Source organism: Lithobates pipiens, unplaced genomic scaffold, assembly GCF_037356315.1.
Source record: "Lithobates pipiens isolate NorthernLeopardFrog02 unplaced genomic scaffold, aLitPip1_a1.2 Scaffold_16, whole genome shotgun sequence".
Lineage (NCBI taxonomy): Eukaryota > Metazoa > Chordata > Amphibia > Anura > Ranidae > Lithobates > Lithobates pipiens.
The window spans coordinates 107,590,026-107,616,029 of record NW_027507748.1 but is presented as its reverse complement, the minus strand read 5'-3'; the positions used below and the strand labels follow the sequence as shown (position 1 = coordinate 107,616,029).

Below are 26,004 nucleotides of genomic sequence, written 5' to 3'. Positions count from 1 at the left end.
TACAGCCCAGCCTGCAAACAAACGAATTACCCTGTCTAACGTGCATTCAAAACGGGTTTAGTCAGCACACATTTGCAAATACATGCATAAGTTAGAGGCTCTGTCAAGGCACCCTGGTATTTTCTATAATGCCAACTCAAAAATTTTAGAGCTTCCACAGTGGAAGCACATGCATTATGATGGCTAGGCAGAGGGCAGGTGAGCCTGCAGGGAGCCCATCCCTCCTTAAAGGCACAGGGGTGCCCTGGATGCCCAGCACATAGCACAATGGCAGCAAAGTTGCCCAGTTCGTCCCCTCATCAATATTTCAACAGTACAAACAAATGGCCACTGCCCCCACTTATAACTGGCTTTTGCAGCAAGGAGCACATGGAAGGGAACAACATGCAAAACAAAACCAGAGAAGTTCCCACCTCAACTTTACCGACCAGCCTGCAAAAAAACGAATTATCCTGTCTAACAGTATGCGTTAAAAACAGGGGTTTAGTCTGCACACAACTTAGGGATGACCAGCCTGTTTGCAAGCTGGTCTGTAAGTTGAGCAGGGAATTTCCCTGGTTTTGTTTTGCTTCTTGTTGCAAAGGCCAGTTATAGGTGGGGGGGCATTTGTACTGTTGAAATATTGGTGAGGGAATGCACTGGACACCTTTGCTGCCTTGACGGGGCTCTATAGCTTACACATGTATTTGCAAATGTGTGCAGACTAAACCCCTGTTTTTAACGCATACTGTTAGGATAATTTGGTTGTTTGCAGGCTGGTCGGTAAGCTGAGCAGGGAATGTCTCTGGTTTTGTTTAGCTGGGAGAAGTGGCTAAGAATTTTCCTGACATTCATTAAAACAGAACATCAGACCTGAAGAAGCTGCTTTGATAAGCAGGGAAACCACTTTAACATTACAAAGAAAGTCCAGCTAAATGTGACCAACTACTGCTAGCCCCAAATCCTCTGATTTTCAACCTCTGATTGCATGACATGGTTTGGTTTATGTCACACTGCTCTGTAACACTGTGATGTTCAGCTGCCCAGATAGAGCTATCGATCTCGGGTATCCAGGACTGATATAAGGAGATCAGCAGTAAGTTATTTGTAAGGAATCCTGCAAGGCTATTGGCTATTGTCATCTGCTGTGAGCCGGAATGGGAGAGAAGCCAGAGTCTGACTGCCTTTACTGCCAAGCTCTGTATCACATTTAACACACATGCTTCCTTGAACACTGTGAAGAAACTTTCAATACACAGTTTGGATTACTGCTTTGCCCTACTGCAAATATCAGCTCCTCTTCTGCATCCAGAGATAATGTCTTGGGACTTGCTCCATTTTACTTAGGTACTGTTTGGATCTTCGGAACTCCTATCCTTATTTGCCCATTTTATTGCATGATGATTCAAAAGAGAGGAAAGCGACTGAAATCTACATAAGTTATTTTCCAGCTGTTCTATTTCTGGCCAGTAATTATCTATTCAAGCAATTACTGGAGTGGCTGTCAGCAATCTGCCTGTTTTCTTTAAGGGACTTTTAACACCATGTACATTAAAATAGGTATCTGTAGCTGCTCTTTATCCAGTGCTTAATTTTTACTGGAACACTGCACGCCAATATGACCTGTTTGTGGGGTGTTGCAAGCATTTTGATGGTGTCTTTGCATCTTCTTCAAGCATTTGACTTCGACAGTGGACGTGTTAAGGTAAGGACATGTCTTCCTTTTGGGGATCCGAACTGTGGAAGCCTTGTATGTATTAAAGACTGACTGCTCCTAACCAACTTGCCAGCCGCTGCCTCTGGTTGGCAGGGTATGCTGTTCATACCAGGTACAGAGGATATTGTGTTATAGTAGACTGCTAGTACAATAATCTATACATCTATAGATGTATGGAATACAATTTCAGTTTATTATAGTCAAACCAGAAGGAGTTTAGTTCTGACCGGGTTGCTATGGGTTACTTTACCAGTAGTATAATAATGGCTTGACTCTATTTAAATAAATACTAATTAGGTTACTATGACTGGGAACGTGAAAAACAAAAAAAAGGTAGAAAATTATTTTATTATGGCAGCAATTACTTTTATTTTCTCAGTAGTTCTAAAATCATCCATTTATTTATCTATTCATGTTTTGTTCTAGTATGAATGAGTAAGGAGAGATTAAATCTTTGGGTTACAGAACCACCGTGCAGGGTGTAAGTAGTGGTTGACCATTAAGAAGTACTTGGAAGTAACACACATTTGTAGACTTGATTATCAGAACATTTTCTGTATGCTGGCATATTTTGGCAAGTATACAGTGTTTGGCTGAGTCTATAGAACAGTTTTTACTGCACATTCTGTACCACTGATCTTACTTGACTCATGAGAAGGAAATTACAGACGTTAAAGATGCTAAGTGACCACATGATGATTGGGAAATATCGAATCAAACATTATGAAGTACTGGTACTTGATACACTTGACTCCTTACTTAAAGGGCTAGCTTGCAAGGTCACAACGTGTAGGATTGTATATACAACTGGACCAAAATCTTTAATGTATTAATATTTATGGAAAGTTTCCACTTCCAATTTGCTATTAATGCCTCTTGCACATAATTGTATACTGATGCTTATTCTCATGATCCAAGTAAAATGTTCCATAAAGACCTTGCGTAAATGTGCCAATGAATGTACGTTTCTTTTTTATCTTGTTTTAGTTGCCAGTGCTGCAATATATGTGTATACAAGTGTGTACACAAGTGTGTATACACATATATGTGTGTAAATTGCTGCACTCAAAAATAACATTTTCTATTTTTATTTTACAGCTTTTTACTCATTGCTGTATTACTGATCTTTAAACAGCAGTGTGCATTGTTCCATCAACAACAATGCACCTGTGTTAAGATCAGTGAAAAATAGTTTTATATTCATCTTTATGTCTAGTATATACAAAGAAAAAAAGCAATGAAAGCAAGTATATCCTATACTACATAAAATGCTGATTTCAGCAATGGAAGTCCGGTGCACTATTCCATTTTCACAGTTTTCTTCCAAGGAACTCTCTACCTAGATCTTATCAGCAGGGGAATAATCTTGTAAAGGGTGCTCCATATGTGTAGTAGTCAAGATATTGCTGAAGTATTTCCAATCCTTTCAATTCTCACATTTATTACAGCAAATGAATACACAAAAACATTAATGGCAGCTGAGATTATGAAAAACATTAAAACTGATGCTTAAAGTTATGTTCGAATTTTCGGTTAGAACTATTATTAGTTAACCATGGTTCTAAACATTCAAAAAAATGTTGCAAGAGAAATCCAACAAGAATTAGTGTTCCATCTGATAACTGTAGGTTCCCAGGATATTAGATTGCAGATTTGTTTGTTTTAATGAAGATTCCACTTTTTCTAAATAACATGCATTTTTTTTGAAGAAGAAGACTAAATATGAGAACTATGATATAAATTGGGAAATTAATTTTCAATATAAGCTCTATAAATGCTTCTATATAGATTTAAATATGATTAAACATTTATAAATGCAACTAGATATAAGTACCTGAGTTTTTCTTTTTTAGTTTTACAGAATATCTGCACAGCAGGTATCAGATTGGGAGAGGGAGAGCTAGTACTCTGTGCCAATCGGGTGCTTCTGCAGTGCATATGTGCTGAGACTGAACATGCTGACAGAAAGAGAGATTAGAGTGAGCAGAGCAATGATGACTGGTTGTGCAGTCAAGAACAAAATCAGCAGACTTGGAAAATTGGCCAAGCTTTTCTTCACCAAACTGTGCTGCTGCAATAGAGGTTAGACATGGCTTAGTTGTCTGGTAGTGGTGACTATATCACAAAACTGACTGTGCATGTTACACATGCAAATATGTTTTTGATTGTTTAGTTACTTATCTTGAGTTTGACTTTTAACACATCTATCAGCGGCCTATATGCCAGCTATATCTAAATGATTGAAACAAAATTTCTTTCTCTTTCATACAGTATGAAATATAAAAGTACCAGGATATGCCATAGTTATCTTAAAAAAAGGTTCCGTCTGTTATATTGCTTTAAATAATGTTGACCCAAAGAAGGCAAAACAAAACCATAGTAAGTGATGAAGAAGGGGAAAAGGGGGGAAATGGGACTTTATATGAAACAAAATACTTGGGGTATATTAGTTCAATCAGTATAATATATCAAATAAATAATTTATTGGGAACACACCAACAGGTAGTACAATGGATATGTTAATAAAGGATCAATATACAATAGAAAAAATTTAACAGTATGATAATCAGCATAGCACAATAAAATTAATAGTCCAATGATGTTGTTACGCATAATAAATAATAAACCAACAGTACATTCCAAGGTGTGTATACAGTAGTAACCAACAATTTAGATTGATGATTGAAATAAATCAAACCCATAATAAAATAATGGCTGGTGGGGCATGGCATCTAATAGTAGAAATCTTGATGCGTTTCGTGGATTGTCTCCACTCATCAGGAGCAGCTGTATATTGAAAACACCTGCGATAGATATAATATAGATAATAATCAATGGTAGTTGATTATAAACCTAGGAAAAGGGGGAACATAACAAAAGTCCTAGCCACTCTTACCTAGGGATGACGAGTAATATATATGATTAATGATGTTAGTGATAAAAATGAGAGGCACTAGAAGGTGTATATTGGCATCCCCCTGGGAGCTGAGGTGACATCAGAAGCGGCGATCGGGTAGGAATCAGGTGATTAATCCATAGTGTATGGGGTTCACTCTGTCAAAACCACAAATAGTGGGAGTGAGTCCGGAAAATTAGTGAAAAGTAGAAAAGGGAGTATTATAAGTGAGAAAAAGAGGCTATTTGGTAGACTGATGAGAAACAAAGAAAAGGAGGTGGATAATAAAAGACTAAATTAGGACCAGAATAGCCGCCCGAACACCAAGGGGGGAGAAAGTAGTGCATAGTGTGAAGCAAAAAAAGAACACCAAAAGTGACAAGCCACCGTGAGATCACGCAAAAAAAGGCAGAGTTCATAATTACCTGAAACTGCATGGAAAACCGTGATGTGAAGAAAGTAGAGGAAGTGTAAGAGCAGTTTGAACCAGAAATCACACTGGTAAAGAAAAAGCAACAGTGAAAGTGACTCGCAGCACCGCCAAGAATGCACACCAATGTCACGCTGAAAATATGCCCAGCTATGGAGGAAGGGGCATCCACGTATGAGAGACTAGCGCTCACACATAAGAGCTCAAGGTTCCTTGTGCTAGGGCGTCGATGGAATGACAAACGTGCCAGACGTGCGGCGTCAACAATGACGCCGAACGTCGGGCATGTGGGCGTGGCGTCGACGAGCAGCGTCGGCCGGCCAAAACCCCCAAGAGCGTGGGGGGTGGAGGATAACTGCGGTGCATGTCGCAGCTCCTGGGGAAGGATGAAAACGCCACCCTCAACGAAGGATAATCAAAGGCCTCAATAATAAAAGCAGGAATGTTCACAATAAAGTATGTATATGTACTGGCTAAATAGGGTGTCATGCCCACAAAAAGCCAAGAGGTAAATAAAAATAAAAAAGTATGTTGTTTCCATCCCTAATTAATTATGGAAGAGATAAATGCAAGTGGGACTTTATATGAGCCATGACCATCCAGTACACAAGACTCCATCCCTGATAATTGATGAAGAAGGGGAAAAGGGGCCAAAAAAGGGGGGAAATGGGACTTTATATGAAACAAAATACTTGGGGTATATTAGTTCAATCAATATAATATATCAAATAAATTATTGGGAACACACCAACAGGTAGTACAATGGATGTTAATAAAGGATCAATATACAATAGAAAAATAAATAATAAACCAACAGTACATTCCAAGGTGTGTATACAGTAGTAACCAACAATTTAGATTGATGATTGAAATAAATCAAACCCATAATAAAATCATGGCTGGTGGGGCATGGCATCTAATAGTAGAAAGCTCCAGCTAGCTGTGACTAGCAGTCAGATGCAGCAGCACTGTAGATGTATTACAGCAGATATACTGCTATGAGGCACATGCCCCACCAGCCATGATTTTATTATGAGTTTGATTTATTTCAATCATCAATCTAAATTGTTGGTTACTACTGTATACACACCTTGGAATGTACTGTTGGTTTATTATTTATTATGTGTAACATCATTGGACTATTAATTTTATTGTGCTATGCTGATTATCATACTGTTTAATTTTTTCTATTGTATATTGATCCTTTATTAACATATCCATTGTACTACCTGTTGGTGTGTTCCCAATAAATTATTTATTTGATATATTATACTGATTGAACTAATATACCCCAAGTATTTGGTTTCATATAAAGTCCCATTCCCCCCCCCCCCTTTTTGGCCCCTTTTCCCCTTCTTCATCAATTATCAGGGATGGAGTCTTGTGTACTGGATGGTCACGGCTCATATAAAGTCCCACTTGCATTTATTTCTTCCAAAACCATAGTAAGGAAATGCTTCTTGGTCTCATCAGTGCTTTTCAGGTAACGTATTTACTCAAGGATGAATCCTACTAATTCTAGCCAAAGATGAAAAGAAATGCATCCAATCCACATACTTTTGCGATCACCACTTCCTTTGGTAGAGTATTCCGAAATCTGGCCACTGTTGTAAAGAAGCAGACCTTTCTATACTGATTGTGAAATAATTTCATGATATAGCTTGCCACACCTTAGACGATCAGTGAAATTATTTACCAGATCCTAACATTACCTGGGCTTGTGCCTAATATTTACATGTAATAAACTTTAAAATATTAATGAAATGAATGCTTTTTTTTCCTAAGGAAATTATGCCAATCGTATTTAACTATTCTGTATAGTTGGCCACTATTAATAACCCTGCCCACCCCTGAACTCTCCCAACCTTTACTATGTTCTTTCTACACACATAGCTATCTTTTTAAAGTGGACCTAAACTTAAAAAGTAAAGATCTGCCACCTTATAGGAAACTTCTAGGAGTGGTAAGTGTACCCAAGCAATCTACCTTTTGCATTCAATTACTCTTGAAAAATGCTGTACACTTCCTATGTCTAGGTCTTTCTGTGCCTCATAGCAGTATATCTGCTGTAATAAATCTACAGTGCTGCTGCATCTGACTGCTAGTCACATAAAATGTACAGTGCTATTTTGGAATGCCACTGCTGTGCTTACTGTTTTCCTGGAGAGAAAGCTGTACCTGGGGACCTACAGTGCAAGGGTCTCCCTGCTTCAACAAGTTGTGAGCTTCTGCATTAGTCATTCTCAAGTTGCTGTGCCTTAAATTCTGGCTGGCTGACCACATGTCTAATACCAACCATACACGGTGCAAATTTCTTTCCTGCAACCATGGGTTGCAGGAAAGAAATTTGCCTGATTCTCCCATTAACACAGACAGTGTTGACAGGGGAATCCCTCCTGCCAAGCCATTGTATTCTCCGAACGGGAACTCTGCCGGGAGAAGACAGTGACTATACCAGCCACAAGCCATAATCGCATGTAAGATCCAGTAAGCTGGTTGTACCCAAGTTGATTGATTGTTCAACTTGGTACATTCAGCCTGCCCGTACATGGTTTGAATCTCATCCAGTTCCTGCTGAACTGGCCAAGATTCACTGAACTGTCTATGGCTTGCCATAGAAGGCTCTTACAGATGTGCCACTCACAGGTGATCAGCTGTTTGGGGATCATCATGAACCTTGCCAGAGGAAAGAATACTTCCCTGCCTATGCTCAGAAAAGCTAAGGATTCCTTTCTCAAATCTGGACCTATCTTTTCAGACTAGAAATTACAAAAATAATTCCCCCAAGCCCATTTACCTCTGTAGGGGGCAAGTGTCCTCCTTCCCAGTTCAAGCCCCCTCAAGTCTGCTAAGAAGTCCTCCTCCTACATTGCATAAAGTTTTGCCCCTGTCTGTCCAGATCAAGGCGAGGCATGACTTCTCAGATTTGTGGACTCCATGTATCAGACAAATGAGTTCATAAATTGGTGGCCTCAGGGTACCAGATCAAGTTTTTTTTTTGCCTCCAACCTGCATCTATCAGAGGTTGAGAGGTTAGCAGATATAAATCTGGGCACCAAGGGACTATTGGTGTGGGGTGGTAATTGCAGTTCTAATCACAGAAAGATTTCAAGGATTTTATTTAAACCCCTTTACAGTGCCAAAGAGGGGCAAAATTCATCCAGAAATCAAACTCCAAGCCATTAATGTTTATGTCAAAAGTACAAGATAGAGTTGATCTGTTTGGTAGTGGTATCCCTGTATCAGGGGTCTTTCTAGCATCTAAAGACATCAAGGATGCATACCTTCATGTACCCATTTATCAGGAGCACCAGTGGTCCCTGCAACATAAGGGAACACTATCAATTTGCATCCTTATCCTTCAGTCTAGCCACAGCTTCTTGGGTGTTCATCAAACCATTGCCGCCAGTCTTAGCCACCTTGATGTCAAGAGGGGTACCAATTGTAGGGCACCTGGGTGACCTTCTATTGTTGGTGGAACCTTGCTTGGAACTGGAATGCAACCTATCTTAAGGTATTGTTGTCTGCATTTGAGAAATTGTCCTTTCCAGAATGTTAAAAAGATCCTGCTGAAGATATCGCAGAAAGCAGCATTAATAGTGGCCTTCACTTTGGCACGCCAGGTATCCTAATTGACAGCGATGCCCCCAAGCATCTATATTCGGTGCTTTATATGGATAAAGTTCTCGTATGTCCAAGACTAATTTTTGCCAAGAGTAGTGTCAGCCATTCACCAGAATGAGGACATTTTGCTTTCATCATTGCACCCCAAACAAGTCCAACCCAGAGATGTGGGTTTCATTACTAGGATTTAGACAGGTCAGTTAGGGTGTACAAGAATGCTACAGCTGGGTTTTGGAGAACAGACTCCCTGTTCATGATTGTGGAGGACTCGCATAAGGGCTTTGCAGCATTGACTGATGATCTCACACTGGATCATGCAAAGCAAGAGTATGCCATCTAGGACTGAGAACCACCATTTCCATTACCAGTACACTCTATGAGGGCAGTCAGTGTATCTGGGCTTTCCACTATCTGCCATTAATTTCACAGGTTTGTAAAGCAGCCACTAATCGTCTGTTCATATAGTCATCAAATTTTAGTTACATGTGGCAGCATCAGCCGATGTTAGTTTTGGATGTATAGTTTTGTAGGTAGCTGGGTGATTGGCATGTGTAGTTTTTCTAAAAGACAGTCAGATTTTGCATGTTTGTTTGCCTGACCCATTGTGGCACTGCTTTGGGACATCCCAGTTAGTGATGATCTAAAGCAGAGTTGTGTCCTGCAATGAATGAAAAAGAAAACAGGATTTTTGTTGCACTCAATGTAAAACCCTTTATCTGTGTTTATTGCCGAACACAGCCCCTGTCCCTCTGGCTTGCCACTGCCATACGTGAAAATACTTGTCCACAGCCTTGGATGGGGTTTTTTGTCACCAGCAGGGGCTGCCCTGAGCTGCATTTTGTTTCTTAGTGCACCTAGTGACCTACTCCTGAGGGTGATCACATACCCTAAATGGTGATGCTCTAAATATCAACTTCTGTCAAGCGGGGGTGGTCATCCATGGATTGACATTCGCTCGGTCCCTGCTGAACTGGCTGAATTTAGATCCATCTATGGCCAACCCAACCATTTACTACAGTCTCTAAAACAAAACAGTACAGTTCAAACACCCCTGTGTATCCCTCAAGTCAGTTCAATTCTTACTGCCAGGTGCTGGTTAGCTGATAATGCTTGCAGACTCAATGTTAGGTCTACAACAAAATAGCATGTCCCTGCACACTGAATAAACCCATAATTGGGTGAAAAAGATTAGAGGGGTGTTCTACTTTGGGTGGAGACCAGGCTGAAGCCATTTTATACGTTTGTTAGTGTAGAGTGCACTAAGGCCGCGTACACACGGGCGGACTGTTCGCCCAACCTTGTCCGCTGAACAGTGTTTGGGCGGACAGTCCGCTCGTGTGTGGGCTTTCAGCGGACAGTTTCAGCGGACAGTTGGACGGACAAAGTCTTTCGGAAATTCCGAAAAACTGTCCGCTGAAACTGTGTTTGAGCGAACAGTCCGCCCGTGTGTGGGCCTGTCCGCTGTACTTTCGAAATGAGCGGACTGTTCCCGCTCGGAAAGTCCGCCCATTTCGAGCGCGTGTACAGGTAGGCGGGGCCCGCGAAGGAGACGTCGCGGGCTCCGCCGCCTGGAATGGACTTAAAGGGGAACCCCAACGCCGAAAAAAATCGGCGTGGGGGTTCCCCCCAAGTCCACACCAGACCCTTGTCCGAGCACGCTACCCGGCCGGCCAGGAAAGGGGGGCGAGCGAGCGCGCCCCCCCTCCTGAGCCGTACCAGGCCGCGTGCCCTCAACATGGGGGGGTGCCTTGGGGAAGGGGGGGGCCGCGCGGCCCCCCCACCCCAAAGCACCTTGTCCCCATGTTGATGAGGACAAGGGCCTCTTCCCGACAACCCTGGCCGTTGGTTGTCGGGGTCTGCGGGCGGGGGGCTTATCGGAATCCGGGAGGCCCCCTTTAATAAGGGGGCCCCCGGATACCGGCCCCCCACCCTATGTGAATGAGTATGGGGTACAATGTACCCCTACCCATTCACCTGTGAAATAAAGTACAAATAAAAACACAACACAGGGGGAAAAAATATTTTATTGCACAGCCGGGGGTCTTCCGTCTTCGGGGGTCTTCTCGCCGGACTCCTCCGCTATGTGTGTGTAGCTCTTTTGCCAGCGGAGGAGTCCGGCTTTCTTCCTCCCCGCCGCCGGCCTCTTCTCCCGACTTCGGGGGTCTTGTCCCCCTCTTCGGTTCTTCTGCCGGGCCACCGCGCCTGGTCCGGTGGCCCGGTCTTCTGTCGCCGTCTTCCGTTCTTCTGTCGCCGCCTTCGGTTCTTCTGCCGGGCCACCGCGCCTTCTTGTAGCTCTTTTACAGGCGGTGGCCCGGTCTTCTGTCGCCGTCGCCGCCTTCCGCTCGTGTTCTTCTTCTTGTTCTTCTTGTTCTTCTCCTGGAGATGTTGACTCGACGAGCTCTCCGGCCGGAATGCCGGGGACGCGCTGTGCGGTCACTTATATAGTGACAATGGGGCGGGGTCACATGGTATATGTCACATGGGTTGGTCACATGGGTTGATGTCACATGGGGACTATGACATCGTAAGGGGGCGGGGTCACCATGTGACATCAACCCATGTGACATATACCATGTGACCCCGCCCCATTGTCACTATATAAGTCACAGCGCAGGGCGGCTCTGGCATTCCGGCCGGAGGGAGCGACGTGTCAACATCGCCTGGAGAAGAACAAGAAGAACAAGAAGAAGAACACGAACGGAAGGCGGCGACGGCGACAGAAGACCGGGCCACCGCCTGTAAAAGAGCTACAAGAAGGCGCGGTGGCCCGGCAGAAGAACCGAAGGCGGCGATAGAAGAACGGAAGACGGCGACAGAAGACCGGGCCACCGGACCAGGCGCGGTGGCCCGGCAGAAGAACCGAAGAGGGGGACAAGACCCCCGAAGTCGGGAGGAGAGGCCGGCGGCGGGGAGGAAGAAAGCCGGACTCCTCCGCTGGCAAAAGAGCTACACACACATAGCGGAGGAGTCCGGCGAGAAGACCCCCGAAGACGGAAGACCCCCGGCTGTGCAATAAAATATTTTTTCCCCCTGTGTTGTGTTTTTATTTGTACTTTATTTCACAGGTGAATGGGTAGGGGTACATTGTACCCCATACTCATTCACATAGGGTGGGGGGCCGGTATCCGGGGGCCCCCTTATTAAAGGGGGCCTCCCGGATTCCGATAAGCCCCCCGCCCGCAGACCCCGACAACCAACGGCCAGGGTTGTCGGGAAGAGGCCCTTGTCCTCATCAACATGGGGACAAGGTGCTTTGGGGTGGGGGGGCCGCGCGGCCCCCCCCTTCCCCAAGGCACCCCCCCATGTTGAGGGCACGCGGCCTGGTACGGCTCAGGAGGGGGGGCGCGCTCGCTCGCCCCCCTTTCCTGGCCGGCCGGGTAGCGTGCTCGGACAAGGGTCTGGTGTGGACTTGGGGGGAACCCCCACGCCGATTTTTTTCGGCGTTGGGGTTCCCCTTTAAGCCCATTCCAGGCGGCGGAGCCCGCGACGTCTCCTTCGCGGGCCCCGCCTACCTGTACACGCGCTCGAAATGGGCGGACTTGCCTCCGCCTTACGTGGGCGAGTCCGTTCATTTCAAAAGTTGAGCGAACTGTTTGCCCAACCTTGTTCGTCAAACAGTCCGCTCGTGTGTGGGCAAGTCCGCTCATGCAAATTTTGAGCGGACTGTTTGACAAACTGTTTGCCGAACAAGGTTGGGCGAACAGTCCGCGCGTGTGTACGCGGCCTAACAGTGTGCACAGACCTGCCATTTTGTTGTAGACCACCTGCAACAGCCGTTACTACTCAAGTGTGGGAAAAAAATGTTTGATTACATTTACAGTTGTATTTCATTGATTATTTTTGTAACTGTGTATAAATATATGGCTTTCAGAAATGTTTAATACCTGAGGAAGAGGTCTTCAGAAGGTCTTAAAAGATTGAATATTTTATATCAAGGTATCATGTATAACACACTTTCAAATGCCTTTGTCTTTTTTTTATAGATATTGCTGTAGTTATATTCCCTGTGTCATTTGTGTGTCTTACACATGAGGGTCATATATTGTAGTTGCAGTTTGTAGTATCATGGCTGCTGGATTTCCCTATCTCTATTCATTATTCCACCTACCTTGTTCATATTCACCAGGGGGACAAGTACCTTCTTGTACTGGGTCACATGTATGCCTAGCCATTTCTCTGTGTTTCATCACAAATGTTTTTTGTAACAAACATCTCTTCTAAATCGTAAGCTCTGGTAATTGCTCTCACCTGCACCAGCACTAGACCGAGAGACCCAGGGACAGTGGGATATGTAGTTCCTTCATTAATCAATTGTCAGCACAGTAAAAGACTGCTATTTTTTTGTATACTATACTAAATATATTTTTTCAAGCTATTATTTTATATTCATATGATGAAATGGAAATGTTATTCCTTGTGCCCAGTATGTCCTGAGTTTATGCATAACCTTTGCAGAAAAGTCATTCTGACATGTAAAGCCTGGGATTTTATTGAGTGCTCTGTGCACCGTGGTCATTGAGACATCTGCAAAAGTAAACATTCCAGACATTAGTGATTACCCCACACATTACCAGACAATGTGTCTACTAATCAAAGACACTTGTGTTTAGCGTTTTAGTTGTATGATGTGTGCATGATGATAAAATAAAAATATAAACTATAGTGAGTCAGGAAAGAGGAAATGATTAATAAAATCACCTATGAAACTGTATACATTTCTAGCACTGCTGACAATGAAAGATGTATTCAACGTTCTTTTTCTGTTTTTTTTTTGGGGGGGGGGGGGTCATTTACACCTATCCCCTGAACCGATTAGTTTTCCATTCCCAGGCTCAAGATTGTGTAATACAGTTTGTTATGAACCTCTGAGCCATAAAAAATTGAATTCCCATGACATCAACATCTTTCAATACAGTGTGCCTGATTCGGCACATATAAATCAGAACAAAGCACTAATACGTATGGACATGAAAGAACAGGTGCTAATGCTGGGCTTTATTTTAGGGAATTTATCATAAACAAGCTAATTAAAACCAATAAAAAAAAAAGGAGTCATACCACATTTGCTAAACGCAGCAAAAGTATTAATACCTAGGTACTGGAAGCAGATAGCATGTCCCACCTTACTGGAATGGAAGAGAGAGGTAGATAAAATAATGGAGGCTGAAAAATGAATACATGATATAAAAAACCAACAAGAAAAATATAAAAACATATGGGCAGGCTGGAAGCACTATTCCCGAGAGATAGAGAAACATTAAGATATACTAGATGAAGAATTTTTAAAGTTGGTTAAAGGTCAATATATATGCCCATTTTTTAACTATCAGATGGTAAAAAATATTTTTTTCTTTTTTTTTTTTTCCTCTTTCACTAACACTGAAGTAAGGAAATCACAAGGGCATAATAAAAGCACATATAGAAGGAATATAACACAGGGGGTAAAATTAACCCCCCTTGTTTATACAAAACACAGGGTCTCTCTCCTCCTCCAGCAACCCCCTGGCCATCTTCCGGTACTGCTATAGTAGCAATGGATATGCATGTTAATGTGGAGATATTGAAGGATTTGTTTAAGCTTCGATGTCTTATGATTGATTGATATTTGTTTGTTGTATTTGTATAAGGAAAATAATAATGAATTGATAAAAAAAAAAATTAAAACCAATAACCAGTAACCAATAGCAGCCAGATCATGCCTGATATCAGTTTGGAAACATAAGAATGGTAAAAGATATTCAGTTATTAACCTTTAAGGATAATGCCATATTTTATAAAAAATTGGTGTTGCCTATAAATACTACACAAGCCATTTTGTGGAAGGATACAGGCTACTAATAACATTCATGCCTGGTGTGTACAATTTGTCTTACATCTCCTTATACCTAAATTTGCTTAATAATACATACAGTTTAAAGTAGTAGTTTGAGGGGGCGTGGCCTGGCCAAACACCGAGATGGACGCGTGAGAGTATCGCTCCTGCCGCTGACTCTCTTTTATTAGCTTTATCGGCGAGATTCCGCAACAATTACCGGCCAGAACGTTGGGGACAGCATCCCGTAATGCCTCGACGTCGAGATCCCGGTCGCCTCGAGGACATTCGGGTGGAAACACTCAAAATATCCCCGAAATGTTCCGATCACAGAGAGGAAACATGGCGCCTTCCCGATACGTCCACTCCCAGCCAGCTTCATCGCCTCGAGCAGATGCGATCCTAGTTTCACGGAGGCTTCACAGACGATCTCCTTAAATCGAGATTTGTCCCCACAACAACCGGTTAGCATACAAGATCTGAGGTGCATAGCGGCGGACATTAAGGACACTCTGTCGGCCGCCATAGCAGACCTACATGTCGACATCCATGTGCTCATGGATAGAGTCCTGGAAGTAGAAAAAGTCTCTGCACAACATGACAACGTGCTCCGCAAAGCCACTAGAAAGATCGATCACCACACACTGCAGCTGCAGGAGACTCAACGCCACATAGAGGACCTCGATAATCGCAGCCGCCGCCACAACATTAGAATCAGAGGATTGCCAGAAAGCATTGACCCGGACATCTTAGAACAAGAGGTAACGGCTCTCTGTAACTCCCTACTGAACAGGCCTAAAGAAACTCGTATCGAAATGGAGAGAATACATAGGGCCTTACACCCCAAAGGCAAGGAGACTGACCCTCCTGGAGATATCATTTGCTGTATTGTTGACTACAGGCTGAAAGAGGAGATCCTACGACAAGCGAGAGGCCAACCACAAATACAGCATGGAGGTGTACCTATTCAGATCTTCCAGGATTTATCTTCCATTACATTACAAAATCGCAGAGACCTGAAACCCCTGTTGGAAGTCCTACGTACACATGGCATACAGTATAGATGGAAATTCCCCTTTGGACTTTCTGCCACACATAGGGGGAAATCAGCGATACTGAGATTGCCCGAAGACTTACGTCAATTTTGGTTACGCTTGACATTCCACTAGTGGAGGTGCCTAATTGGTACGCAGACTTCCGCATCTATTCGACAAGAAGATCACCTCCACCACCAGAAGAACAAATGGACGTGCAGGAACCGAGACCCTGTAGACGGCGATCGACTTCGGGTACCAGAACCCGCTCCTCTCGCCACAGGGACAGGCCTGGTTATAGTCCAGAAGAATCCCCACACTCTCGAAGAGCTCATAGGGACTACTGATCTGGAATCTGACGGCACATATTCCAGGGGTCAGGTTTAGATTCTTTTGACACTGTGCTATTGAATGGAGTTCTCAGGTTCTCTATGTCCTACGCTGGTTTGTATCGCTAGTTAAAAGCGGGAACGTTTCACTTTCTATGGTTGGTTTGTTTGCCTAACGTTAACTAACAGTTTTACTTTACTTTCGGGAATGGCTACACGGCAATATTAACCGCTTGTCGATCACTACGACAAAAAGATAATCGATGCATCGTCCCATAGAAGCCCTACTCCTCCGTGCTCAAATGACCTACTAAATGGCTTACCATGGAAACGCTGGCGACATTTTGAACACTGAACTGATTCTCCTACGCCAGGGGTGTCCAAACTTTTTTCAAAGAGGGCCAGATTTGATGAAGTGAACATGCATGAGGGCCGACCATTTTGCCTGACATTCTTTGAACCATTAAAAATCGGTCTAAGTGTGTTCGTTCGAACACTAATACACGGCCCAACAAGAATTCTCTTGCCTTTGTGGCCATGTGTGTTGAAGAGATGAGCTCGGGCGTGTTATTTGGATATACCGTATTTATTGGCGAATAAGAGGGAAGTTTCAGGAAAAAAAACAAAAAATTTTAAATAAAAAACTCTGAAAAATACTCTGAAAAATAAGGGTCAGTGCCCATCTGCGCTCCCACCATTGCCAGGAATGCACCCACCATTAGCCAGGAATGCAGCCACCATTAGCCAGGATTTCAGCCACCATTAGCCAGGAATGCAGCCACCATTAGCCAGGATTTCAGCCACCATTAGCCAGGATTTCAGCCACCATTAGCCAGGAATGCAGCCACCATTAGCCAGGAATGCAGCCACCATTAAAGGATTTCACATACTATTGCCAGAAATGCAGCCACCATTAGCCAGGATTTCACTCACTATTGCCAGAAATGCAGCCACCATTGCCAGGATTTCACTCAATATTGCCAGGAATGCAGCCACCATTGCCAGGATTTCACATACTATTGCCAGGAATGCAGCCACCATTGCCAGGATTTCACATACTATTGCCAGGAATGCAGCCACCATTGCCAGGATTTCACTTACTATTGCCAGGAATGCACCCACCATTGCCAGGATTTCACTCACTATTGCCAGGAATGCAGCCACCATTGCCAGGATTTCACTCACTATTGCCAGGAATGCAGCCACCATTGCCAGGATTTCACATACTATTGCCAGGAATGCAGCCACCATTGCCAGGATTTCACTCACTATTGCCAGGAATGCAGCCACCATTGCCAGGATTTCACATACTATTGCCAGGAATGCAGCCACCATTGCCAGGATTTCACTTACTATTGCCAGGAATGCAGCCACCATTGCCAGGATTTCACATACTATTGCCAGAAATGCAGCCACCATTGCCAGGATTTCACTCACTATTGCCAGGAATGCAGCCACCATTGCCAGGATTTCACTCACTATTGCCAGGAATGCAGCCACCATTGCCAGGATTTCACATACTATTGCCAGGAAAGCAGCCACCATTGCCAGGATTTCACATACTATTGCCAGGAATGCAGCCACCATTAGCCAGGATTTCACATACTATTGCCAGAAATGCAGCCACCATTGCCAGGATTTCACTCACTATTGCCAGGTATGCAGCCACCATTGCCAGGATTTCACATACTATTGCCAGGAATGCAGCCACCATTGCCAGGATTTCACTCACTATTGCCAGGAATGCAGCCACCATTGCCAGGATTTCACATACTATTGCCAGGAATGCAGCCACCATTAGCCAGGATTTCACATACTATTGCCAGGAATGCAGCCACCATTGCCAGGATTTCACATACTATTGCCAGGAATGCAGCCACCATTGCCAGGATTTCACATACTATTGCCAGGAATGCAGCCACCATTGCCAGGATTTCACATACTATTGCCAGGAATGCAGCCACCATTGCCAGGATTTCACATACTATTGCCAGGAATGCAGCCACCATTGCCAGGATTTCACTCACTATTAGCCAGGAATGCAGCCACCATTGCCAGGATTTCACATACTATTGCCAGGAATGCAGCCACCATTGCCAGGATTTCACTCACTATTGCCAGGAATGCAGCCACCATTGCCAGGATTTCACTCACTATTGCCAGGAATGCAGCCACCATTGCCAGGATTTCACATACTATTGCCAGGAATGCAGCCACCATTGCCAGGATTTCACTCACTATTGCCAGGAATGCAGCCACCATTGCCAGGATTTCACTCACTATTGCCAGAAATGCAGCCACCATTGCCAGGATTTCACTCACTATTGCCAGGAATGCAGCCACCATTGCCAGGATTTCACTCACTATTGCCAGGAATGCAGCCACCATTGCCAGGATTTCACTCACTATTGCCAGGAATGCAGCCACCATTGCCAGGATTTCACATACTATTGCCAGGAATGCAGCCACCATTGCCAGGATTTCACTCACTATTGCCAGGAATGCAGCCACCATTGCCAGGATTTCACATACTATTGCCAGGAATGCAGCCACCATAAGCCAGGATTTCACATACTATTGCCAGAAATGCAGCCACCATTGCCAGGATTTCACTCACTATTGCCAGGAATGCAGCCACCATTGCCAGGATTTCACATACTATTGCCAGGAATGCAGCCACCATTGCCAGGATTTCACTCACTATTGCCAGGAATGCAGCCACCATTGCCAGGATTTCACATACTATTGCCAGGAATGCAGCCACCATTAGCCAGGATTTCACATACTATTGCCAGGAATGCAGCCACCATTGCCAGGATTTCACATACTATTGCCAGGAATGCAGCCACCATTGCCAGGATTTCACATACTATTGCCAGGAATGCAGCCACCATTGCCAGGATTTCACATACTATTGCCAGGAATGCAGCCACCATTGCCAGGATTTCACTCACTATTAGCCAGGAATGCAGCCACCATTGCCAGGATTTCACATACTATTGCCAGGAATGCAGCCACCATTGCCAGGATTTCACTCACTATTGCCAGGAATGCAGCCACCATTGCCAGGATTTCACTCACTATTGCCAGGAATGCAGCCACCATTGCCAGGATTTCACATACTATTGCCAGGAATGCAGCCACCATTGCCAGGATTTCACTCACTATTGCCAGGAATGCAGCCACCATTGCCAGGATTTCACATACTATTGCCAGGACTATTGCCAGGAATGCAGCCACCATAAGCCAGGATTTCACATACTATTGCCAGAAATGCAGCCACCATTGCCAGGATTTCACTCACTATTGCCAGGAATGCAGCCACCATTGCCAGGATTTCACATACTATTGCCAGGAATGCAGCCACCATTGCCAGGATTTCACTCACTATTGCCAGGAATGCAGCCACCATTGCCAGGATTTCACATACTATTGCCAGGAATGCAGCCACCATTAGCCAGGATTTCACATACTATTGCCAGGAATGCAGCCACCATTGCCAGGATTTCACATACTATTGCCAGGAATGCAGCCACCATTGCCAGGATTTCACATACTATTGCCAGGAATGCAGCCACCATTGCCAGGATTTCACTCACTATTAGCCAGGAATGTACTTACCATTGCCATCAGTGCAGCCTTGGAGGGGACATGGAGGGGGCTGGACGAGCGCCAAAGAACAGGAGAATCTCCTGTTTTCACAGCGGCCTCTTTAAGAGAAAGTCCCGCCTCCTTTGATGGACAGAACAGTCGTCCAATGGCGGAGATGGGACTTCCTATTACAGAGGCTGCAGTGTAAACAGGAAATACTCCTGTGTGCACAGCGCTCGTACAGCCTCCTATCTCCAATGCAGCCAGACTATATATCTTTTGTGGCCCCGGCGCTGGGAGATCGTCGGGGGCCACAAAAGATATATATGTTTAGATTACCAGGCGGGCCGTTCAAAACCGGACCGCGGGCCGCGATTGGCCCGCGGGCCGGACTTTGGACATGCCTGTCCTACGCCCAGCATATACAGACTTGGATTCGATGTGAGTTGCACGGACTTTCCTAAGGTCTACATACAGGTTAAACAGAATTGCCTTTCGTCCCATCCCCAAGAGGTTCGGATGCCGAGAATCATCGCAGCAAATATTTGAGAAAGTTAGCAGGAAAAAGGAAAAAAATTGCGCTACAGTACAGTACAGCAGCTACAATAATCAAGAATCGTGTGAAAATCAATACTGCTGCAGTTCTGATATATACCAAAAGTTATATACACATATAAATAAAAAGAAGAAGAAGAACTGCGCAATCCCTAAAAGTTGATATTAGGGTGTACGCCCCCCACACGGGAGACTAAATATAAAAAGAAATAGTGATTACAGTGCAATATCACCTGTTACATATATAGAATGAACCTCATGTGATGAGGAAAAAATAAACAGTAAGTATAATGTGGTGTCACTTATTACATGTGTGGTGGATCCCAAACATGTTATATCACACTCATACCTAAAATGTATACAAGAAAGTGCAAAATATATTGTGCATACACATTAGGCAAGTCATAAGCTGACCATATAAAATCTAAATGTGTCCTTTTATTATAGTCCTTAAAAAAAGTCCAGAAGGATAGGCTGTAGAAAAAACACCACGTCTCACATCTAGTAACTTTGGCTTTCTGATTCCTATTCCAAATCACGAAGCATGCTGAGGTGCACCACCACCAGAAAATAAGATTGGCTCCTTACCGGACGTCCTAATAAGGTACGCTTTAAGGGGTCACGCCAAACCATATATGTGCCTTAATCCTCCAACAAAACTCCACTCTCATCCAAGACCACAATTCGGAGGTAATCCAATGTAAAAAACGGATGGTCCACCATAAGAAGGGAAAGAAAACGCTCCAAATAGTGTAAAACCATTTATTAAAACTGTCAAATAAAAGAAAAAATACACTTACAAGATTACTGTAAGATAAGGCATATCACAATGGGAAGCATCGGCCGAGCGCAATTCTCCAAAGTTGTATCCTTATTCCAGCTGGTATTGAGAGGCAAAAAAGTAGCGCGTCACACCGCCCTACGCATTTCGTGATATATCACGTCGTCTCGGGGTACTCCGAACTAGCTGGAATAAGGATACAACTTTGGAGAATTGCGCTTGGCCGATGCTTCCCATTGTGATATGCTTTATCTTACAGTAATCTTGTAAGTGTATTTTTTCTTTTATTTGACAATTTTAATAAATGGATTTACACTATTTGGAGCGTTTTCTTTCCCTTCTTATGGTGGACCATCCGTTTTTTACATTGGATTACCTCCGAATTGTGGTCTTGGATGAGAGTGGAGTTTTGTTGGAGGATTAAGGCACATATATGGTTTGGCGTGACCCCTTAAAGCGTACCTTATTAGGACGTCCGGTAAGGAGCCAATCTTATTTTCTGGTGGTGGTGCACCTCAGCATGCTTCGTGATTTGGAATACCAATCAGAAAGCCAAAGTTACTAGATGTGACACGTGGTGTTTTTTCTACAGCCTATCCTTCTGGACTTTTTGTTAAGGACTATAATAAAAGGACACATTTAGATTTTATTTGGTCAGCTTATGACTTGCCTAATGTGTATGCACAATATATTTTGCACTTTCTTGTATAAATTTTAGGTATGAGTGTGATATAACATGTTAGGGATCCACCACACATGTAATAAGTGACACCACATTATACTTACCGGTACTGTTTATTTTTTCCTCATCACATGAGGTTTATTCTATATATGTAACAGGTGATATTGCACTGTAATCACTATTTCTTTTTATATTTAGTCTCCCGTGTGGGGGGCGTACACCCTAATATCAACTTTTAGGGATTGCGCGGTTCTTCTTCTTCTTTTTAAATATTTGAGAAAACTTTCCGAAGTCAACCACGTGCCACCCGGTTTGTCATCCTGTTTGTTTTTGTCGAAATCCCTTCTCCATGGAACTTGTTCATAGGTTATAACTAGACTTTATAGAGATATATGATAAATGTGCTTAGTTTTATGATAGGAAGCCATTCAGCATTGCTAATGAGGGTGACTATGGGTAGGTAATCATATGATAGCTCTTAGCATTTCTGGATAGAATCTACAGTATTGAAAATAGATGCTGACTCCCTAGTAAGGAGATTCTGTTTGGCCGATGATGTCCTTCGAGTGAGTTAACTCGAGATGATTCTTACGACGAGTTCGTTATCTGAATGCGGCCCTAACTGGCTACCTTTAGAACCAACCTCATGCTGTACATCTAACTAGGGACAGTGGCCACTCAGAATCTCCAGCTCAAACTCTGAATACCCAAGTCGATACTCGAGTTGAATGATGGCTTTCACTAGTTTACAACCTTTCCAGCGAAATTAGATTTGTCGCTCATGCTCAGAAACACTAACGTATCTTAGATCCACATAGGGATTTTGATTTGTTGCTAATGGTTTTGTATTCGGTAGATGGTACTATGTGTCGGAGGTTGAGATTCGGCTTCCACTAGCAATAAGAAAGGGGGTATAAGTCTGATTATGATTTGGCCGGTGACCGACTGGTTTGTCTTTCAACTGCTCGTCTGCTACGCAGTGGTCCCCCTTTCCACGTAGAGCTGGTTCAATCTTCTATCCGACACCTATTTTCATCAGCCTCAGTGAATGTGACTGTAAATGTGATTGTTTCCATTTTTTCTTTACCTTTCGCTGGGTCTACTATAGCAGATTAGATACTCCTGTGCCCCTGCACGAGTCACTCCCCTCCATGGTATAGCCGTTAGTACGCAATCTCCCCACAATATATGGTGTTCGCGAGCTCAGCGGTAGTTTCACTGACTTTAAGATAAGACTATAAGTGTAAGGCCTTGGTCGACCCCCCAACGGTGTTGTGAGTGGATTCGTATATTTATTCTCAACCCTTTCATGACTAAGCCTATTTTTGGAATTTGGTGTTTACAAGTTAAAATCCATATTTTCTACTAGAAAATTACTTGGAACCCCCAAACATTATATATATATATTTTTTTTAACAGAGACTCTAGAGAATAAAACGGCGATTGTTTCAATATTTTATGTCACACGGTATTTGCGCAGCGGTGTTTTAAATGCAACTTTTTGGGAAAAGGTACACTTTCATGAATTAAAAAAAAAAAAAACAGTAAAATGATCCCATTTTTTTTGCATAATGTGAAAGATAATGTTACGCGGAGTAAATAGATACCAAACATGTCACACTTTATAATTGCACGCACTTGTGGATTGACGACAAAGTACGGTACCTAAAAATCTCAATAGGCGACGCTTTAAACATTTTTTACGGTTACCAGGTTAGCGTTACAGAGGAGGTCTAGTGCTAGAATTATTGCTCTCACTCTGACGATCGCGGCGATACCTCACATGTGTGATTTGAACACCGTTTACATACGCGGGCGCGACTTCCGTATGCGTTTTCTTTGCTTTGCGAGCTCGCGGGGACGGCGGGCGCTTTAAAAAAAAAATTTTTATTTTTTTATTTATTTTATTTATTTTAAAATGACTAAATTGTTTAAAATAAAAAATAAAAATTTTGATCACTTTTATTGCTGTCACAAGGAATGTAAACATCCCTTGTGACAGTAATAGGTGGTGACAGGTACTCTTTATGGAGGGATCGGGGGTCTAAAAGACCCCCCACCCCTCCTTTACACTTCAGTGTATTCAGATCGCCGAAAACGGCGATTCTGAATACTGGATATTTTTTTAAAACCGGCGCCATTGGCAGCCGAGTAAACGGGAAGTGACGTCATGACGTCGCTTCCGTGTTTACTATGAGGAGACTGGAACGAAGCTGATTACGGCTTCGTTCCAGTTCCTCCCCAGCGGCCGGAGGCATCGCAGCAAGAATCGGTGCTCCCGATCGAGCGGGAGCACCGGTAACAGCGGCGGGAGGCGGCGGGAGGGGGGGACGTCCCCTCCCGCTCCTCCGGCATAACAGCCGAGCGGCTTTTAGCCGCATCGGTTGTTGTGGCTGGAAAGCCAATCGCACGCTGAACAAAACGGTACCGGGATGATGCCTGCAGGTGCGGGCATCATCCCGGTATATCCCCCGGAAGCCGAGTACGCAGATCTGCGTACGCTCGGCGGGAAAGGGTTAAGTACGGATTCAGGTCAAGACATTGTACTTCTCTGACCTATACTGATAATAGTATAGGTTAGTATAATAGTTCTCAGTCTAACAACCGTCAACACAGCCCGGTAATCCCCAAACTGAATTTGCTCCTCTTCGCGTATAAATACACACATATTTTTTAGATCAACTTTTGCTACCAGTGTCCTGGTTTGGGGATCGAAATATGACCTCTTCGGCTCAAACCCCGGTTGCTCGATCGGCGGCAACATCGCCGGATCGAGATCTACAAATTAACTTTACCTCACTCAATGTTTGGGGACTCAACGTCCCTCAAAAGCGGTCACAATTACTATACACCCTTAAAAAACACAAACAGCATATCGTATTTCTACAAGAGACACACTTCCGAACAAACAACATCCCTAAACTCTACAATAGGCACTACCCCACAATTTATTATGCTACGACAGACGACCCCAAATCTAAAGGAGTAGCTATACTGATTTCCAGACACTGCCCGCTGACAGTGACGGATATCAAACAAGATACACAGGGAAGGTACCTTTTCATTAAAGGCACCATCCACAATAGACAGATTACTTTAGCGAACCTGTACGCCCCGAACAAGAGGCAAGTCGCGTTTTTTCGGGAGACACTACACATCCTCACTGAATTTCAAGCTGGTATGCTCATAGTAGGAGGGGATTTCAATGTGACTTTAAACCTGACTCAAGACTCATCCAACGGGACATCATCCCTTCCATACAGAGCGCTACGGGCCATTAAAACACAACTGCAAGAACTGACATTACACGTTGCTTGGTGTACACTTCACCCAAATGGTAGAGATTACACCTTTTACTCGACCCCGCACGACAAATATTTTCGTCTCGATTATTTTTTCATTTCCCAAAACGACTTAACGCATGTTACCCATGCATCCATAGAACCATTGCTCATTTTGGACCACAATCCTATAGCTATGACATTAACCCTGCCTTTCGTTCGGACCCCGAGCCCGATTTGGCGATTAGACAACTCTCTACTGACTGATATAGAAATTACACAGAACATTGCCTCACACCTGTCACAATATTTCCAGGAAAACAATATCGGGGAAACCAAGCCGTCGTGCATCTGGGCGGCGCTTAAATGCGTTTTACGAGGGGAATTTATATCCATAGCCGCACACAGACACAAACTTAGAAAGCAACATATGCTGGAGTTGTACGACAAGGTGCATAAACTAGAACAAATGCATAAAGCTTCACTGGCACACGATACACTTTCAGATTTACTGAAGGCGAGGGACGAACTCCGTCGGGAGTTGATTAAAAGACTACAGCGTAAATATGTTCTCACACAGAAGCTTTTTTATGAATTCAGTAATAAATCAGGTAAATTACTGGCAAAAGCAATACAACGTAAAAAAGCAGCGGCAACAATACATAAAATCATAGACCCTCAGGGCAAGACGCATGTAACATCTGATAGAATTGCCAAGCAATTCGTAAATTATTTTTCGAAACTCTACAACTTGTTCCCAGCTATTTCGACGGCTCAGGCCGCAGACAGACAACAATTAATCTTTGACTTTCTCACGAAATACGGGGCTCCCCAGATGGCCATGGACGACATGAAGACTTTAGATGGACAGATCACTATTGAGGAACTTAACTTAGCATTAAAACAATTAAAACCGGGGAAAAGCCTGGGTCCAGACGGACTGACAGTCAGTTATTACAAAACCTTCCAGGAGATACTTTCCCCACACCTTCTTAAAACTTTTAATTCTCTTTCTCCCACTGATCCAGTCAATAAAGATTTACTTGAGGCTCACATAACATTGATTCCTAAACCCGGTAAAGACAACACTATAGTTTCGAATTATAGACCCATCTCTCTCTTAAACGTGGACGTAAAACTATATGTCAAAATCCTAGCCAATCGTCTCCTTATGATTCTCCCACAAATAATATCCCTGGACCAAGTCGGTTTTGTCCCCGGAAGAGAGGCTAGGGACAATACTATAAAAGCACTACATATCCAACACTGGCTTGCCAACAAGACACATCAAAA

At 43.6% G+C, this 26,004-nt stretch overlaps 1 protein-coding gene across 1 annotated transcript in view; it reads left to right on the top strand.

Moving 5' to 3' along the window:
- The first annotated feature begins 744 nt into the window (after window positions 1-744).
- Window positions 745-26,004, top strand: part of VEGFD (vascular endothelial growth factor D) — a 91,251-nt gene continuing 65,991 nt past the window's right edge. Inside the window, 1 exon segment of the mRNA XM_077480233.1 lies at window positions 745-1,684. Within this exon segment, the coding sequence (XP_077336359.1) occupies window positions 1,598-1,684 (87 nt within the window). The 5' untranslated portion in view covers window positions 745-1,597.